At 42.9% G+C, this 20,684-nt stretch overlaps 1 protein-coding gene across 1 annotated transcript in view; it reads right to left on the bottom strand.

Moving 5' to 3' along the window:
- The window catches only part of LOC143986570 (ferroxidase HEPHL1-like), a 172,938-nt gene that overhangs the window by 47,944 nt on the left and 104,310 nt on the right, over positions 1–20,684 (bottom strand). The window contains exons 7-11 of the mRNA XM_077484971.1: positions 19,921–20,060; positions 15,489–15,620; positions 14,234–14,448; positions 12,941–13,085; positions 3,221–3,433 (exon numbers count right to left, since the gene is read on the bottom strand). Of these exons, the coding sequence (XP_077341097.1) occupies positions 3,221–3,433; positions 12,941–13,085; positions 14,234–14,448; positions 15,489–15,620; positions 19,921–20,060 (845 nt within the window). The remainder of the gene's footprint in view (positions 1–3,220; positions 3,434–12,940; positions 13,086–14,233; positions 14,449–15,488; positions 15,621–19,920; positions 20,061–20,684) is intronic.

Genomic DNA, 20,684 nt, shown 5'->3' on the forward strand with positions numbered 1-20,684 from the left:
TATCCCAGGGGGTGATAGTGGAAGTGGACCCAAAAGAACAGGGTTCAGGCTTTTACTCAAATCGCTTCACCGTTCCAAAGCCAAATGGAGATGTCAGACCTATCCTGGATCTGAAGGATCTGACCAGTTTTTGCACATTCGGTCTTTCCGAATGCAGTCAATACGCTCTGTGGTCTCTTCCCTGCAAGGGGGAGAGTTTATGGCATCGATAGATATCAAGGATGCATATCTTCATGTGCCAATATTTCCCGCACACCAAAAGTATTTAAGGTTCGCGGTGGATCAGCGCCATTTTCAATTTGTGGCCCTGCCGTTCGGTCTCGCTACAGCTACTCGAGTCTTCACAAAGATTCTAGACCCTCTCTTGGCAAACCTAAGAGCTCAGGGTATAACCGTGATGGCTTATCTAGACGATTTGCTCCTCATAGAGCAAACAGTAGCACTCTTGAACTACAGTGTTACCAAAACATTAGAACACCTGAAACACCTAGGTTGGATTATAAACCTAGAAAAGTCGTCCCTACAGCCTGCTACCAGGTTGGAGTATCTGGGCATGGTTATTGACACCACTCAGGGCAGGGTATTTCTACCAAGGCCAAAGGCCATGGCTATAGGGGCTCTGGTGCGCCTAATTATGGGCAGAAGAACTTCCCCCATTCGGCTGTGTATGAGTCTGTTAGGGAAAATGGTTGCCTCCTTCGAGGCCGTTCCATTCGCCCAGTTTCGCTCAAGGCCTTTGCAAAGATGCATCCTTGTGGCTTGGAACAGGAAGCCCCAGGCCTTGGACCTTCCTATGTGTCTATCCCCAGAGACACGCAAGAGTCTCATTTGGTGGTTACAAACCGAGAATTTGCTAAAAGGCAAAACTTTTCTTCCCCTTCTATGGAAGATTGTAACTACAGATGCCAGCCTGACAGGCTGGGGAGCAGTGTTGGAGGAAGTATACACGCAGGGAAAACAGTCTGAACACCGAACACACCGAACACCGAAAAGCTACTGCCCATAAATATTCTGGAAATTCGGGCAGTTTATATGGCCCTTATAAACTGGTCCTACAGACTACAGGGTCTCCCTGTTCGAGTTCAGTCCGACAATGCCACAGCTGTGGCCTATATCAATCACCAGGGTGGCACCAGGAGTCTGGTTGCACAAAGAGAGGTGATTCGCATACTTGCTTGGGCAGAGAGGCATGTTCCATGCCTTTCTGCAGTTTTCATTCCAGGAGTGGAAAATTGGCAAGCGGACTTTCTAAGCCGCCAACAGTTATGCCCAGAAGAATGAGCTCTACACCCTGACATATTTCAGACCATATGTCACAAGTGGGGCACTCCAGACGTAGATCTGTTTGCGTCCAGATTCAACAGGAAGCTGGACAAATTTGTGTCAAGGACAAGAGATGTACTTGCTCAGGGGTCAGATGCTCTGACAATTCCCTGGGATCGGTATACAATATAATTTATGCCTTCCCACCATACCCGTTTCTGTCACGGTTCCTGGGACGAGTCAAGAGGGAAACAAAGTCAGTTCTTTTGGTAGCCTCGGTTGGCCCAGGCGACCTTGGTGCGCAGAGATCATGAAGTTGGCAGTAGGCAGGCCTTGGATCCTTCCTTTCCAGCCAGATCTGCTCTCGCAGGGTCCAATTTACCATCCTGCTTTACACAGTCTGAATTTAACGGTTTGGCTGCTGAGACCCACATTCTTAGAGATCGTGGACCTTCGGAGCCAGTCCTTTCTATTCTGGTCAATGCCAGAAAGCCAGCCTCCAGGCTTATTTACTACAAAATCTGTAAGGCAGATGTTTTCTGGTGTGAACCCAGGGGATGGCATCCTAGAAAGTATGTCATTAGCAGGATCTTGGCTTTCCTCCAGTCAGGCCTAGAAATAAATTTGGCCGTAAGCACTATCAAGGTGCAGATTTCGGCCCTGTCAGTGTTTTTTCAGAGGCCACTTGCATCACATTCCCTTGTGCGTGCTTTCATCCAGGGGGCCATGCGGATAAGATCGCCAGTCAAACCTCCGGTATGCCCATGGGATCTGAATTTGGTTCTCTCTGCATTGCAGGGGCAACCATTTGAACCTCTGCATCAGGCTTCATTAGTTCTTTTGACTAAAAAATTGGTTTTCTTGATAGCCATATCCTCAGCTAGGAGAGTGTCAGAGCTGGCAGCTCTCTCCAGCAAGGAACCTTATCTAATTATTCATAAGGACCGGGTAGTGATGCGTCCTAATAGGTCCTTTCTGCCTAAGGTAGTTTCAGGATTCCATTTGAATTAAGATGTAATCCTACCATCCTTTTTTCCGGATCCACAGTCCGCAGAAGAAGAGTCTTTGCACACTCTAGATGTAGTAAGGGCAATCAGTATCTATCTCCACTCAACTGCTCAGATAAGAAAGACTGATTGCTTATTTATTTTGCCGGAAGGCCCTAGAAAGGGCCAAGCGGCATCAAAATCCACTCTCTCAAGATGGATTAGACAGGTTATTCTTCAGGCCTATAGTGTAAAGGGGAAGAGTCCTCCTTTTCAAGTGAAAGTGCATTCAACTAGGGCTGTAAGTGCTTCTTGGGCAGTGCATCACCAGGCCTCCCTGGCTCAGATCTGTAAGGCTGCAACTTGGTCATCAGTCCACACATTCACCAGATTTTATCAGGTGGGTGTCAGAGGGCAAGAGGATACCATCTTTGGGCGCAGTGTACTGCAGGCTGCAGTTTAGATCCTCTGGTCCATGGCGGTCTATATTTCTGATCTGTGTCCCCCTCCCCTCAAACTGAGTATTGCTTTGGGACATCCCACTATGTAATGAAGCTCCTGTGTCCTGTGATGTATGATAAAGAAAATAGGATTTTTATATACAGCTTACCTGTAAAATCCTTTTCTTGAGAGTACATCACGGGACACAGAGCTCCCACCCTTCTTGGGTTTTACGTGGTTTCTTATTGCTTTGCTACAAAACTGAGGCGTCTCCCATATGGGAGGGGTTATATAGGGGAGGAATTCTCCTTAATTGGGGGTTAGCCAGTGTCCACTCACCAGAGGTGCCTATATAACCCACTATGTAATGAAGCTCATGTGTCCCGTGATGTACTCTCAAGAAAAGGATTTTACAGGTAAGCTGTATATAAAAATCCTATTTTTTACAACAATCTTTTTATAGAGAAAACTTTCCACTGGATAAAAATAGTTTTGAATCTTGGACAAGGAAAATATTTGACAATAATTACCTGCGTTATGGGCCTGCATAGTCACAGTGAGCGTCGAGTGTGGGAACACAGTGAGGGTCCCCCTCTTCGTTCCAGTATAGTTGAGTATGTTCCCCTGGAAAAGAACGCTATGAATGTCTACCTCTGTGCCCAGTCCAAGCAGATGCCATGACACATTGTCCCCCTGGCACATGATGAGGCCAGGCAGGTTCCCATACATGTAACCGTTGACAGCTGCAGAGGAAGAAAATGAACAAGGAATTGTCATCAGTATCATGAAACTCAACCTTTCAGTCTTACATGCAATTACTATGTTATTATAGTGATTGTTTGACTTTGTTTACCCTGTATTAAAAAAGAACCAATCAGAAATGGCCGTTCATAGGAATCTGAATCTCCACAATTACATTATTATAATAATGAAACTTACTATCAGGGAGGGTTGTTTGTGCTGTTATTTAGTTGTATTCTCTCCCTGTCAGAGCAGAAATGTCAGCCTAGCGTGAGGCTGTAAGGCTCTTTTGTCTCCTGCCTGAGCTCAGGACTGATAACTGACATTGTCAGACTGCAGTGGATGGGTAAGTGCCTGTGTTGATGGGATTTTTATTGCTGAAGAACTGCTTCTCCCCTCATTCATGTCAATGGGAATGCAGAAGCAGCTTGGGGCAAGATGATGAGGCTTGGAAAGAGATCAAATGTGGGTCTGAATGAGGTCGAGTTTCACCTCTCAATGAATTCTGAGAGATCATAGAAGGGTCTGTTGGCAAGTTGGATTAGCCGCCAATTCCTGCCAAGTTGGTCAGGGGCTGGGCTATGCCCCACATCTTCATTGGATATCGTATGCACATACCTGACTTTAGGAGAAACTCGGCCATATTGTGTCACACTTTCTCGATATCCTGCCCAGAAAGCCTACCCTTTTAAATAAATAATGCCCATACAGGATGCTTTTTTAACAATTTATTGAAGAACAACAGCATAAGTATAACTTGGCACAACAGCCTCACATCTCCACCTTGTTTATGGTGCAAAACACTTGAGTGTCACCAACACAAACTCCTAAAGTCCAGCCATCTTCCCATATGCTCTTCTATCTGTCCCCCTACTGTAGGTCCTCGCATGGAGTCTCTCCCTATGTCTAGGCCCAGAAGGTCTACTTCTCTCCAGGTTACAGACCTACATACTGTAGATCAAGGGTAGCCAGCTCCCATCCACCTTCCATCCAAAACCGCACCCACACCAGAATATAAAGGGCACAGCACTTCACACACTGATATCACCAGGGAAGTGCCACCAACACAAACTCCTAACGTCCAGCCATCTTCTCAAATGTTTTTCCATCAGTCCTCCTACTGTAGGTCCTCACATGGAGTCTCTCCCTGGGTCTAGACCTAGAAGGCCTACTTCTTTCTAGGTTACAGACCTACATACTGTAGATCAGGGGTACCTTCCATTTAGAGTCCCACCTACAACAGAAGATAAAGGGCACAGCACTTTACCCACTAATATCACCAGGGGAGGGGTCTCTCTAAAAGGGATACTAATACCTGCCTACATGTCTTAAATTTAGTTTAAAGTGATATAAAGAGGCATATATTTTTTTTTAAATAACAAACATATCATACTGACCCCCTGCGTAGTGGCTTTTCAGAGATCAGCACCGATACTCCTCTTCTTGGTTCCCACGCCAGCGCTTCTGGCCCCTCCCTCTTGCCAAGTGTCCCAGAGCAAGCAGCCCAATCCATTCCCACAGGAAGCATTGCTTGGCCCTGCACCCACTCTCTCCTCATTGGCTCACTGGCTGTGATTGACAGCCAATGGCTCCCGCTGCTATGTCAGCTAATGAGGAGGAAGAGACCCGGAAGAGCCACTGCTCTCATGCACATCGCTGGATCTAGATTGGGCTTAAGTAAGTATTGGGCAGACTGCTGCACACAGAAGGTTTTTTTTACCTTCATATATAGAATGCATGAAGGTAAAAAACTGAACATTTAAAACCACTTTAAATGCAAGCAAACTGCACAAGCCCATAGAGCTCATGTTGACGGGCGATGTTTGCCTGTGTTTGACTTGCATTTGTAACGCCCTTAACCTCCCTGGCAGTATGATTATTTCAGATTTTAGGTACTGAAAGTGGTACAATTATTTTGCATGGAAATTTAGCGTTTTATATTGTAGGCCTGTAATTCTTAGAAATAATTCACTTAAATCCGTCCAAACAAGAGTCTAATAGACATCCCGGGTATAATAAAATGTGAAATATGAAATCATAAATTTTAATACAATATAATATAGATATACAGTGCCTTGCGAAAGTATTCGGCCCCCTTGAACTTTTCAACCTTTTGCCACATTTCAGGCTTCAAACATAAAGATATAAATTTATTTTATTTTTTTTGTGAAGAATCACCAACAAGTGGGACACAATTGTGAAGTGGAACGAAATCTATTGGATTTTTGAAACGTTTTTTAACTAATAAAAAAATGAAAAGTGAGGCGTGCAAAATGATTCGGCCCCCTTGCGTTAATACTTTGTAGAGCCACCTTTTGCTGTGATTACAGCTGCAAGTCTCTTGGGGTATGTCTCTATCAGTTTTGCACATCGAGAGACTGAAATTCTTGCCCATTCTTCCTTGCAAAACAGCTCGAGCTCAGTGAGGTTGGATGGAGAGCGTTTGTGAACAGCAGTTTTCAGCTCTTTCCACAGATTCTCGATTGGATTCAGGTCTGGACTTTGACTTGGCCATTCTAACACCTGGATACGTTTATTTGTGAACCATTCCTTTGTAGATTTTGCTGTATGTTTGGGATCATTGTCTTGTTGGAAGATAAAGCTTCATCCCAGTTCCAGGTCTTTTGCAGACTCCAACAGGTTTTCATCCAGAATGGTCCTGTATTTGGCTGCATCCATCTTCCCCTCAATTTTAACCATCTTCCCTGTCCCTGCTGAAGAAAAGCACGCCCAAACCATGATGCTGCCACCACCATGTTTGACAGTGGGGATGGTGTGTTGAGGGTGATGAGCTGTGTTGCTTTTACGCCAAACATATCGTTTTGCATTGTGGGCAAAAAGTTTGATTTTGGTTTCATCTGACCAGAGCACCTTCTTCCACATGTTTGGTGTGTCTCCCAGGTGGCTTGTGGCAAACTTTAAACGAGACTTTTTATGGATATCTTTGAGAAATGGCTTTCTTCTTGCCACTCTACCATAAAGGCCAGATTTGTGCAGTGTACGACTGATTGTTGTCCTATGGACAGACTCTCCCACCTCAGCTGTAGTGTTCATTTCATCCAGAGTGATCATGGGCCTCTTGGCTGCATCTCTGATCAGTCTTCTCCTTGTCTGAGCTGAAAGTTTAGAGGGACAGCCAGGTCTTGGTAGATTTGCATTGGTCTGATACTCCTTCCATTTCAAAATGATCGCTTGCACAGTGCTCCTTGGGATGTTTAAAGCTTGGGAAATCTTTTTGTATCCAAATCCGGCTTTGAAACTTCTCCACAACAGTATTACGGACCTGCCTGGTGTGTTCCTTGGTCTTCATGATGCTCTCTGCACTTTCAACAGAACCCTGAGACTATCACAGAGCAGGTGCATTTATACAGAGACTTGATTACACACAGGTGGATTCTATTTATCACCATCATTTATTTAGGACAACATTGGATCATTCACAGATCCTTGCTGAACTTCTGGAGTGAGTTTGCTGCACTGAAAGTAAAGGGGCCGAATAATTTTGCACGCACCACTTTTCAGTTTTTTATTTGCTAAAAAAGTTTAAAATATCTAATAGATTTCGTTCCACTTCACAATTGTGTCCCACTTGTTGGTGATTCTTCAAAAAAAATAAAATTTTTATATCTTTATGTTTGAAGCCTGAAATGTGGCAAAAGGTTGAAAAGTTCAAGGGGGCCGAATACTTTCGCAAGGCACTGTATATATATATATATATATATATATATATATATATATATATATATATATATATATATATATATAATTATAACAAATAATAAAATAATAATATAATAATAATATAATAATAATAAAAATTATTCAATAATGTAATCAAATCAAAAACACTGAAATGTGCTGAGTTGCAGAATTGTCGCTGTCATTACTTTTAGTGTTTGATGACAAATTTCCCCACGAATTGCTATCGCTCAATTCTGCAAGTGATTCTAATTTATTATCGCTGTTTTCTAGCTGGTCTATAACCACTTTTGATGTAAACAGACATTTTTTGGTTGCTATGGACAATCTCCGGTTTCCTGGCATAAAGAACAGTATTTATAATATAAAACTGCATGCAGGACACTGGACAAACCACTAGGGACAACGGGGATGTGTAATTATTTGATACAATACTGTAATCTGTAAGATTACATTATACTGTATCTATACTGTGTTTTTTACTTTTAGAATTTGGTGCCGAACTCCGTCCCCGTGCGTCGCAACGCTCGCAGCGAACAGAGCTCTGCGCTGTCACAGATCGAGCGAGACACGGCGGCTCGCTGATTACAGCGGGGAGACATCGCAGGATCCAGGGGACAAGGTAAGTAACCTCTACATGGAACCTGCGATGCAATCCCGAGTCTGGCTCGGGAATGCCGTTTATGGTAATTAAATCTCACCCCGAGCCAGACTCGGGAATACCGCCAGGGAGGCTACATGCAGGTCAGCAAAATCCTGATTACTTCATTTACTTAGTGTTTATGGGGGTTATTTATGAAAGGCAAATCCACTTTGCACTGCAAGTACACTTGAAAGTGCAGTCGCTCTAAATCTAAGGGGTAGATCTGCAATGAGTGGAAGCTCTGCTGATTTTATCATCCAATCATGTGCAAGCTAAAATGTTGTTTTTTATTTTCCTTGCATGTCCCCCTCGGATCTACAGCGACTTTACTTCCAAGTGCACTTGCAGTGCAAAGTTGATTTTCCTTTAGTAAACACCCCCCAATGTGTTCTGTTACCATCAATGATCACAGGTAGGAAATGGGACAACCCTACAGCCTGAGATTTCTGAACTGTGAGGGAAAGAACACAAGTAACTGTAATTTCAAAGCCATTGTATCTCATTTTTAGGGACTCATTAATGACAGGAATAGTACCACTGGATTGGCGCAGGGCCAATGTGGTGCCCATATTTAAAAAGGGCACAAAGTCTTTACCAAGTAACTATAGAGATGTTCGTTTAACTTCTATAGTTTGGAAGATACTGGAGAGTTTAATAAAGGACCACATAGACGAGTTCTTGCTGGAAAAAAATATTTTAAGCAACATACAGCATGGATTCATGAAAGACAGAAGTTGTCAGACAAACCTGATTTCTTTTTATGAGGTGGTAAGTAAAGCCTTGGACAGAGGGGTGGCTGTGGATGTGGTATACTTGGATTTTGCATTTGACACAGTTCCACACACACGGCTCATGTGTAAGGTAAAATCTACAGGCTTGGTAGATCATAAGCTCAATGATAGCATGCAATGCCAAGCTGCGGTTTCCAAATCAAGCAAAGTCCTTTCTTGTATTAGGAGAAGTCTGGACTCCAGAGAGAGATGTAATTATACCCCTGTACAAATCATTAGTAAGACCTCATCTGGAATATGCACTTCAGTTTTGGGCACCAGTTCTCAAAAAGGATATCAGGGAACTGGAGAAAGTGCAGAGAAAGGCAACCGAACTGATAAGAGGCATGGAGGAGCTCAGCTATGAGGAAAGATTAGAGGAACTGAATTTATTCTCTCTTAAGTAGAGGAGATTAAGGGGGGATATGATCACCATATATAAATATATAAGGGGTCCATATAGTGAACTTGGTGTTGAGTTATTCACTTTACGGTCACCACAGAGGACATATGGAGGAAAAGAGATTTAATCTCCAAATACAGAAAGGTTTCTTAACAGTAAGAGCTGTGAAAATGTGAAATAGACTCCCTCCCTTCTATTTGTACTCTCTACAAGAGTGCCCATTCATATTACTACAACTGCCCACTGGTAACTGTATAGATTATCATATATATATTAATATTTACATCAATCATAAGCTGAAATCCAAATTTACCATCATTGAAATTTATAAAAGAGTGTACGTTTTCCCCCTGGGCCCCCCAGGATCAGCCTTTTTTTAGAGGCCTTGCAGAACACATCACTGGAGTCTAATGGGTCCTCAGGACCAAACTATATCATCCAGAACACATCACTGGAGTCTAATGGGTCCTCAGGACCAGATTATATCATCCAGAACACATCACTGGAGTCTAATGGGTCCTCAAAACCAGATTATATCATCCAGAACACATCACTGGAGTCTAATGGGTCCTCAGGACCAGACTATATCATCCAGAACACATCACTGGAGTCTAATGCCACGTACACACGACCGGACTTTTCGAGGGACAAGGTCCGACAGACTTTCGACGGAGTTCTGACAGAGTTCTGACCGACTTTCCGAATGAACGGACTTGGCCACACACAATCACACCAAAGTCCGACGGATTTGAACGTGATGACATACGACTGGACTAGAATAAGGAAGTTTATAGCCAGTAGCCAATAGCTGACCTCGCATCGGTTTTTGTCCGTCAGACTAGCATACACACGAGCGGATTTCTCGGTAGGAACTGGGTCCGGCGGAGTTCTGGCGGAAAAATTTGAAATATGTTCCATTTATAAAGTCTGTCAGACTTTTGCAAATCAAAAGTCCGCTGCAGCCCACACACGATCGAATGGTCTGCCGGAATTGTTCTGTCGGACTTTTGATGTTGAAAAGTCTGGTCGTGTGTACGCGGCATAATGGGTCCTCAGAACCAGACTATATCATCCAGAACACATCACTGGAGTCTAATGGGTCCTCAGGACTAGACTATATCATCCAGAACACATCACTGGAGTCTAATGGGTCCTCAGGACCAGACTATATCATCCAGAATACATTCCGGGGGTCTGCTTTATATGTAGACCTCTTACTGCTTTATATGTGGACCACTCACTGCTTTATATGTGATCCATCTCAGGAGCTTCTCATTTTGTGAACTGTCATCGAAAGAAAAAGGATGATCTGATTTGTTGCAAGAGATCAATAATTGTTTTTATCTATTTCAGACACTATAAAGCTGATATCTAAGGAGATATAAAGGTGCACTAATTATTACAGCTCTATAACCATTAAATTTGTTATTTTATAGGCAAAAGGTATACGTATGTGAATTTGACTTGGTATCAGCCGCCTTCAGTCCCTGAACAGTCTTTGCTACTAGAGAGATGCAGGGAGAAGCAGTACAAGCTGAAGTGCTAAGAGCATGCTAAAAGGAGGAGAGACCAGAGCACCAGAGAGCTGAGCTCAGCAGTAAGCATCTGCTCTATTCACGGTTCACTCACACGGTTGGGGTGGAGAGGAGACATGCAAGTGAACCCTTAGCAGGGAAAGATTATGTCCCCTTCCTTGCCAGACAGGGCGGTGCTGCGGAACGAAGCTGTGTAAATCTCAGGACTGCATGCACAGAAATACAAATATATTAGTAGATAAAACAACTCCCTATATATATTTAATCAGTCAACTTAGCTACCAAAAGTGCAGCTTTAATGAATGTTTATTGATGAATGCACGTTCAACATTGAAGCATTGAAACAGAATAATGAAATCACTGACTTGAAACAAATATATCATTTAGTGTGATGACTTCACTCTGATTCTCCTGGTCTGCACTGTTATTCCAGAGACAAGCAATTTTAGAAGAAGGTCAGAAGTGGCAACCAAATAATTTTCTTTAAATAAAGAGTATGGGCCATATATAACAATGCAGGTTTCATTTATTGCAGTGCAGAAAGTTTCCAGCAGAGGGCGACACAATTCCATCTCAGGGTTTAGAGAAGTACAGGAGGATCTCATGAAGATCGGTAACCCCCAGGTGTAATTCCTATGTAGAAATACATTCTCAAATCCATGTTTATCTCAACTCTTTACATTTAAGTTTGTTTTATTTGAAAGCAGGCAAGTATAAAGAAATGTTATTCTTCCGAGAATTTATTCTGCATTTAAAGCAGTATTACACCCAATAGCAAAAAAAACAACAGAAGTGATCAGGCGCCCGCTATAGAGCCCTACACAGGAGGAGGAGCTAAAGGATGACAGTCCTGTAGATCTTAGCAACTTACCAATTATTTTATTGTGGTGACTGTATTTGTTTTATTTTTTTTAGATTTTCTTCCTTTTATTTTCACCTGGTGATTTGGCCAGTAAATCTGTTGTTTTTCAATAGAACAGTCTGTCCTGCACATGTAGCAGGTACATAGTTGAGACAAACCATTTGCAATTGGCAGGGGTGCTTACAATAAACAGCTTCTATTTATGTAAAACCTATATCCCAATCAGGAAGCGGTTCCTGAAATTAGAAGTGATCCGATTTGTTTTTCTGTTGATCTGTGATCTGTTTTTGACATGTCCCCATTCCCCACTTCTGGGAGACCGGGCCATGTCCCAATCTCCTGGAAGTTCAGCCCCCCTCCTCCTTCCTTTGTGACCGGGCCACTCAGAAAGTCACGGTAACTGCAAAAAGGTCACGGTAACTGCTTATAAAGTGTTAGCTGGCTTCAATTTGTTAGTGTATCTAAATCTGCCTATACAGCTAACACTCGCCTCCCTCGACTGACAACGCTGCTGTCCGAAGGTGTCACCTCTGCTCCTTCATCCAGAGTGGAGACACCGTAATAGAGGAGGTATGTTACTGGCCAGATTATCAGGGGAAAACTGAGAGCCTAAATGAGAAAACAAATGCAGCCACCACATGTAATGATTGTTAAGCTGTAATAAATCAAATTTTTGGCTTTGTGCTGAAAGCAGAGTTCTACTTTGGGGATTTGTAGCTGTTGACTTTTACGATATAGACATCTACCTATCCAGGGAGCCCCCGATGTCGGCACCCCAGCCGATCTTCGGATCGACTGTTGGTGCAGCCGCTGCCATTCCAGGTAAGAGAACCTTCATGCGGGGTTCCCTACTGCACATGTGTGAAGCATGCTACACTTTCTGAGTGGCCCGGCAGAAGTGGGGAAGGGGAACATGTCAAAAACAGATCACAGATCAACAGAAAAACAAATCCGATCACTTCTAATTTCAAGACCCGCTTCCTGATTGGCCGGGAGAAGAATCAGTGTGACAATAGCGAATATTCATTCGCTATCGTCACACAACTGGGTGTGCTCTGAGCCCTGAGCCAACCCCTTTTTAAGCCCATTAGAGCCTCAGGCTCTAATCACATGCTTCAAAAAATAAATAAAAACCCATATTGGAATCCATGCGTCCGGCATCCTGCATCCCTCTTGCAGGGCACCTATCAAGCAGGAAGACCAGCTGTACTGCTGTATTGCAGATACCAATCCTTTTGTTCCTCCCCCTGCAGCGCTGCTAACTTCTCCTCCTCTCCCTCTCTCTGGCTGCACTGCAGGGGGATCAGTTCTAGCATCTGCACCTCCATCCTGTCCTTAGTCTCTTTCTCAGTCTTAAATGTAAGACATTGGGGTCTGTTGAGAACACTGATATTTCACCAAAGCTCCCCAACAGGGTAGTTAAAAATGTAAAAAAAATAAAATAAATGTTAGACCATCTGCGCTATCGGTACATATACTTAGAGACCCCCCTCTTGTATATGTACCAATAGCACAGGCGGTAGATCAACACATTTTCTGGAAAAACATATTTTTTCTTACTGGTTTGTAACCAACCCCCCTCCATTAAGTACCTTACCTTTCATTTTGTTTGATTTCTGAAAATCGTCATTTTCAATGATTGTCGGGTCTGCTGAAATCATGGCAATGTTTTCTTCCAAATACCAACTGAGGTTCTCATCAAAGATTGCAAACAGCAAATAAAGCTCTTTATTTATCTGTACCTTGAAGAAGGAATCCATGTGTAATTAACAAGTATAGATTGCATGTATACATAGGTATATTTAACTGCTAGTTTACATAATCCAGGCTTCAAGGATCAGTGCACTTTTAAAGTACTAAGCTCCATATGACCCTTCCCCTACTTCACCAAATATATGAAGACAAAACTTCTGAAGCATACTTTAGTAGCTTTACACTGCATGGCTTGCCAGAAGACAACGGTAATTTCATCCTGCCAGCCCATACATGCATTAGCTAATAGGTTGCCTGCCTCTTTGTAAGCTGATGAAAATATTTCTTAATGTCCAATGTGTCCACACATATGCAGCTATGCAGAGGTTGACGACTACCAACAGGATCAAATTCTGATTGGTTCTGAACAGGCAGGGCAATATAAAGCATCTAAAACATTATTAATTATCTAGGGAGAGCAAGAAGACTGTGTATCAACTTGCACTATAAGGGCAAACCCACCCTAGGCATGGTTGGCTTGAACTGTGCCCAAAGCAACTGTGCCCCAATCCCCTCCAGATTCCGCTACTGGCCTGCACTCACATTGTACCAGGCCAGGACAAACTTACAATATCACTTCTCCACTATGTGTAACCTGGCAAGTTTTAATATATCTATATAGAGCAGTGATTCTCAACCAGGATTCTGTGGAACCCTAGGGTTCCTCCAGAGGTTGCTAGGCGTGCCTTCAGCATTGGGCCATTTCTGCCTCTCGGATAAGTTCACACCGACACCACTGATCTTTTTAACTATCTGTAAGGGGGTAATTCTTCCCAATGACCACAAGTGTAAGGACCATTCTTCCCACTGACCATTACACTAATGTATCATGAGCTGTAGATTTCAAATTTTTAGCAGGGGTTCCCCGAGACTGGAGAACTATTTTGAGGTACCTCTGTGTTGAAAAGTTTGAGAAAGGCTGATATAGAGTATCCTGTCTATCAAAAAATGTAGCCCTGTATAGCCATTCTGCTGCTCAAAGCAGCTTTATCAGACAGCACAGACAGGTCCTCAATCACCACCGCAATTAAATACTTCAGCTTGGTCAAGGACGTGACCCCAGTTGTAGCCCTCATATATATTTATTTTAAATTTGCTTTAAACCCCCAAACAACATTAGCACCCTCATTCTCAATACCTGTGTATTGTCAGGACGAAGGGAGCCTTTCTTACAAACCAGCAGAGGTCCCACCAGTCCAGAGTTAGTGTCCTTGGCTGGGTTAACTGCAGAGTAGTACAGGTAAGTCAGGCAGTTTGGATCGATGTTTGTTGGTCCATTTTCTTCTAGCACTTTCCAGGTGTATGTGAATTTTTCCCCAGGTCCAACATGGGATCCTCCCTTCTTATTGCTCCCTTCCAAAGAAAAAAAATTCAAATAAGAACCTTCACTTTAGCTTTACCAGTTGTCACACCATTGAAGGAGAGCTTCATGAATTATATGATCCTCTATGCTGAGGAAAACTGGGTGCGGAGTGCATCAGTAATATTACTAATATATTATAATATGATATTAATAAATCACCGGGACCAGATGGCTTGCACCCGAGGGTACTTAGGGAACTCAGTTAAGTAATTGACAGATCATTGTTCCTAATTTTTACTAACAGTCTACTGACTTGAATGGTACTAGCTGATTAGAGAAAAGCCAATGTAATACCAATATTTAAAAAGGGCCCAAAATACATCCCTGGGAATTACAGACCAGCTAGCCTAACATCAATAGTATGTAAACTCTTGGAGGGGATATATACAAGATTATTGTAATGAGAACGGTATCATTAGCAGTAATCAGCATGGATTCATGAAGAATCATTTGTTTAGTTTAGTGCTACATAAATCCTGTATAATAATTACTTATTCAGTATATAGCAGGGACAGGTAGTGGAGAGTGCACAGAAGCACTGAGCTAACAGTAGTACTACAATTTTTGGAGAACTGTACAGAGACGGAACAATGCCAAAGATAGTTTGTGGAGTTCCCCTTTAAATGTCTGCTGAGAATCTTCAACAACAGGAAAATTGATCCCGGAAGTTCTGGAATTTTAAAAAGGATGCTGCCCCTTTAAGCGTCAATCTAATCAAACTGTATTTTATTTTTATGAATCAATATTGGTGGGTAAAATCCTCTGGTGTCTTACAGTAGGTGTCTTGGGGACCCGTATGTAAAATTCTCTCCTCTGAATTTCCTGACACCAGGAAGGAGTGATTTAGCTTTTTGTATGTGGTAATAAAGTTTCTTTTGTTTTAAGGTTTTGCTGTATTTTACAGTATTTCTGGTGCAAAGTTTATTGGTTCTTATTGGTTCTCTCACCATAACTATACTGAGTCATGATTCCATTCATGAGTTCCATTTTTGTGTAGTAGGTTTCATAAAACAATAATATAATAGCTTACCATCCTCATATGGAGCACCTTCTGAGTCTTTACCAAAAGACACACCATGGGCCATGATGCTGTAGTTCTGGTCAGCCATATTGTTAAAAACAACAACAATTGTATCTCCAACTTCAGCCTTAATCATTGGACCTAAAATAAAGTGAGGAAAACAATACATTTACAGTTTTATACACATGGGACTATAAAAGGAAACATCTGATAGGTACAGTAGATGTGTGGTAAGACGCTATGTGAGACGTTTAAGATCTATCTATCTGAGATACTGAGATATCAGTGCCTTCAATTAGTACTCATCAGTGCTGCCCATCAGTGCTCATCAATGCCTCCTATAAATGCTCATAAATGGCGCTTATCAATGCCCATCAATGTCACCTATCAGTGCCCATCATTGCCATCTATCAGTGCCCATCATTGCCATCTATCAGTGCCCATTAGTGCTGCCTATCAGTGTCCATCAGTACCGCCTATAATGCTCATAAATGCCACTTATCAATGCCCATCAGTGCTGTCCATATGCCCAAGATCTAAGATGCCTAAGATCTATCTATTTGAGATACTAAGATATCAGTGCCACCTATCCGTACCCATCAGTGCCACCCATCACTGCTCATTAATGTCTCCAAGCAGTGCCCATCAGTGCTGCCTATCAGTGCCGCCTATAAATGCTCATCAATGCTGCTTATAAAAGGCCTATCAGTGCTCATCAATGCCGCCTATCAGTGCCACCTATAAATGCTCATCAATTCCGCTTATCAGTGCCCATCAGTGCCACCTATCAGAGCCGCCTATCAGTGCTAATTAATGCTGTTAACATTGCCCATCAGTTTTCCTGATAGGAATTTGTTCTGTTGGAAATATATAGAACATGTTCTCTATCTAAGTCCGTCTGAATTTTCGATGTAAAAAGTCAGATGGGGAATACACACGGTCGGAATATACAATGAAAAGCTCCCATCTGACTTTTTGTCCGACCGTGTGTACACGGCAATACAGCCATCTAAGAATTGATAAGTTGCAATATAATACATTTTAGTTTTTGGGTTTAATACCATTTTAGGAAAGTCAACCTTACAGCAAAGAGCTTGCGATCTTTAATTGGGTAAAGGTCACTTGGTGTTGGCGCCACCAATGATAAAAAAAACATAGATAAAAGGGAGGAATTTTGTGGGACTTTAAATGAGGGTACGCCCTGTTAAGAGAAAGTGACAATATAAAAATGAAAGTACAGTACATGATTTCTTTATTACAATCTAGATACATATCAGATATTTTGTATCAAATAGGTAGTCACCAGACTTACACCAAATATGCTGCTCATAGCATGCAATACAAATGAAAAGTAGACATGGCAAATATACATGGTATATCACATCGATTGAAAGACAAATGTAATAAAAACAAGTAACTGTTGGCATCTAGTGGCGCTTTGCGTGTTTACTGGCGTTAGAGCCATTCATCAGGAGTGTTATGAAGTAATATACTAGGAAAGAAAGAACAGAGATTCATGATAGTACCCTTATAATAAGGGGGGACATGGGAATTATATCCCAACAAGGTGGAGATGGATTGGGATACTTACTACCAACCTCAAAGCCAAGTCCAGTATCAGCCAAGGAAGACGGGGGTAAGAGGCATGATGTCTCCCACAGGGTTGAAACAGGGGAACCCTCCAAGGACAGAGAACAGTGCCCGGAGCCCAGCATAGTGGTCAAAGCATGATCCAATAGACTATGTGTACACCAAAAGTGCATGGTGTTCCTAGAAAAATGTGTACACCAAAATAAGGGATTAGATAATGTGTACACCAAATAAGGGATTAGTTAATGTGTACACCAAATAAGGGATTAGTTAAATGTGTAAAGGTGTAAATGTAAAGGGGCAAAAATGTCTATGTATTCCCGCAAAAGGGACTACATGAGGGATATGTGAAATAAAACCAAGTAAGGGGAGAAAAACATCACAAAAAAACATACCAAAAGGGGATGGCTGAACTCCCAGCAAAGAGGATAACCTGTGTGTGGGATCAGGATGTGCTTCCATGTGATTGAATCAAGCAAATGAACCACCAGCTGCTCCAAGGCTACTATATATTCTCATGGGGAGACACCATGCCTCTTACCCCCGTCTTCCTTAGCTGATACCGGACTTGGCTTTGAGGTTGTTAGTAAGTATCCCAATCCATCTCCACCTTGTTGGGATATAATTCCCCTGTCCCCCCTTATTCTAAGGGTACTATCATTAATCCCTGTTCTTTCTTTCCTAGAAAATTACATCATAACTCTCCTGATGAATGGTTGTAACGCTAGGAAACGCGTAGAGCGCCACTAGATGCCAACAGTTACTTGTTTTTATTACATTTGTCTTTCAATCGATTTATTATACCATGTATATTTGCCATGTCTACTTTTCATTTGTATTGCATGCTATGAGGTGCATATTAACCACTTGCCGCCCGCCCTATAGGCAATTGACGGCGGCAAAGTGGTTTCATAATCCTGACCGGACGTCATATGACGTAATCAGGATTATGAGCCGATGCGTGCCCCCGGGGGCGCGCATCGCGGCGATCGTTGTTGCGGGGTGTCAGTCTGACACCCGGCAACTACGATCTCGGTAAAGAGTCTCCGACGGAGACTCTTTACCACGTGATCAGCCGTGTCCAATCACGGCTGATCACAGTGTAAATGGGAAGAGCCGGTGATCGGCTTTCCCTCACTCGCGTCTGTCAGACGCGAGTAGAGGAGAGCCGATCAGCTGCTCCTCTGACAGGGGGAGATCTGTGCTGATCGATTATCAGCACAGCCCCCCCGAGGATGCCCACACTGGACCACCAGGGACGCCACCAGACCACCAGGGAAAAGGTAATCCTCCCTAGACCACCAGGGATGCCAGTCAGCACAATGGGTGCCAATCAGTGCCCATAATGGATGCCAATCAGTGCCCACAATGGGCATCACTGATTGGCATGCATTATTGTTTGGCACTGATTGGCATCCATTACTATAGTATAATACCAATGCCGCCTATGAGTGCCCACCTGTGCTGCCTATGAGTGCCCACCTGTGCCGCCTATGAGTGCCCACCTGTGCCGCCTATCAGTGCCCACCTGTGCCGCCTATCAGTGCCCACCTGTGCCGCCTATCAGTGCCCACCTGTGCCGCCTATCCATGCCCATCCATGCCCATCTGTGCCGCCTATCCATGCCGATCTGTGCCGCCTATCCATGCCCATCTGTGCCGCCCATCCGTGCTGACCATCCGTGCCAGCTATCAGTGCCAATTTGTGGCACCTATCAGTGTCCGTCCGTGTCGCCCATCCGTGTCGCCCATCAGTGCCGCCTATCAGTGCCGCCTATCAGTGCCACTTCATTGGTGCCCATCAGTGCCGCCTTATCAGTGCCCATTAGTGTAGCCCCATCAGTGCCCATCAGTGAAGGAGAAAGCGTACTTATTTACAAAGTTTTGAAACTGAAACAAGAAAAAACTTTTTTTTTTTCAACATTTTCGGTATTTTTTTATTTGTAGCGCAAAAAATAAAAACCGTAGAGGTGATCAAATACCACCAAAAGAAAGCTCTATTTGTGGGAAAAAAATGATAAAAATTTCATTTGGGTACAGTGTAGCATGACCGCGCAATTGTCATTCAAAGTGCGACAGCGCTGAAAGCTCAAAATTGGTCTGGGCAAGAAGGTGTTTAAGTGCCCTGTATTGAAGTGGTTAAGACCCCTTTCACACCACACCGCTGATAGCGTAGGCGGTAAAACGCCACTATTTTTTGCGGCGTTTTACCACCGGATTTGCGGCGCATTTTGGCCGCTAGCGGGGCACTTTTACCCCCAGCTTGCGGCCGCGAAAGGGTTAAAACCACCGGCAATACGCCGCAATAGCGGCATTTTGCCAGCGGGATTACAGCGCTGCCCCATTGATTTCAATGGGGAGCAGCGGTGGAGGAGCGGTAAACACACCGCTCCTTCACCGCTCCAAAGAAGCTGCTGGCAGGACTTTTTTCTGACGTCCTGCCAGCGCACCGCTGTAGTGTGAAAGCCCTTGGGGCTTTCACACTACAAACAATGGTTCAGCTTCTTTAGGGCGTTTTGCAGGCGCTATTTCTAACGCTATAGCGCCTGCAAAACGCCCTGGTGTGAAAGGGGTCTTAGTGTAAGTCTGGTGACTACCTATATATTTGATACAAAATATTTGATATGTATTCTAGATTGTAATAAATTATGTACTGTACTTTCATTTTTATGTTGTCACTTTCTCTTAACATGGCGTACTCTCATTTAAAGTCCCACAAAACTCCTCCCTTTTATCTACTAAATCAGGGATGGAGTCCACCATGTGTTTCCTATAGTGTGTGTCAGGTCACGTCCATTTACTGTATGATAAATAAACATAGGTGAAACATTCAATGTAAAGCCATTGGATACCCAGTATTCCAAGATGTACTTCGTCCTCTGTGAGTTTCTTTTTAACGCTAAATGATTCATCTGTATATTCAGTGTATTGGACTTTCCAGTAAGTCCCCCCGATCCGTTCAGAGCTCTTTGTAAAGTAGATTGCAGAATCACTAAAAGAAAAAGAAACAAAAAAATTGAACACATGAAAATTGCATATTTAAAGCAGAACTAAATATGTTGAATGTAGCATCTACATACATATGGTTAGCATTGTTTCCATTTCCCTAACTACAATGAAAGTATTTTGCTTAGCATTCTTCCTTAATATTGCATTCTTGTACTGTCACTTATTACCCTGCTTAGAGGCTCATCACCTATCCTCATAGAAGGGGTCGAAAGCCTAGAGAAGTGACATCATAAAAGGATAGATTTAAGGTGGACTTGAGCAGATGCAGGTAGAACCTTTTCGATGTAGATTTTCCGATATATTGGGAGCAGCAGTTCTGTACTATGTTTTTTTACAATCAAAAAAATTACTTGCAGCAGTAAATACAGATTCCTGCTCTCCTGATCCAGTGTCCTGCCTGGCAGAGCTCAGTAACAACCACACCAATCAGTTCCACAGGTTGTTCTGCAGAATTGTATTGCAGACAAGGGGAGAGGATGTATCTGGCCAAGGTTGAGTAAATTACAAAAAATGCTGGGACTAATTAATTTAATTGGTTATATATATATATAGTAAATATCCAGGGCCTTTAAAGGAGAAGCACAATGGCTTAGTGGTTAGCACTTCT

This window comes from Lithobates pipiens, unplaced genomic scaffold, assembly GCF_037356315.1.
Source record: "Lithobates pipiens isolate NorthernLeopardFrog02 unplaced genomic scaffold, aLitPip1_a1.2 Scaffold_17, whole genome shotgun sequence".
Lineage (NCBI taxonomy): Eukaryota > Metazoa > Chordata > Amphibia > Anura > Ranidae > Lithobates > Lithobates pipiens.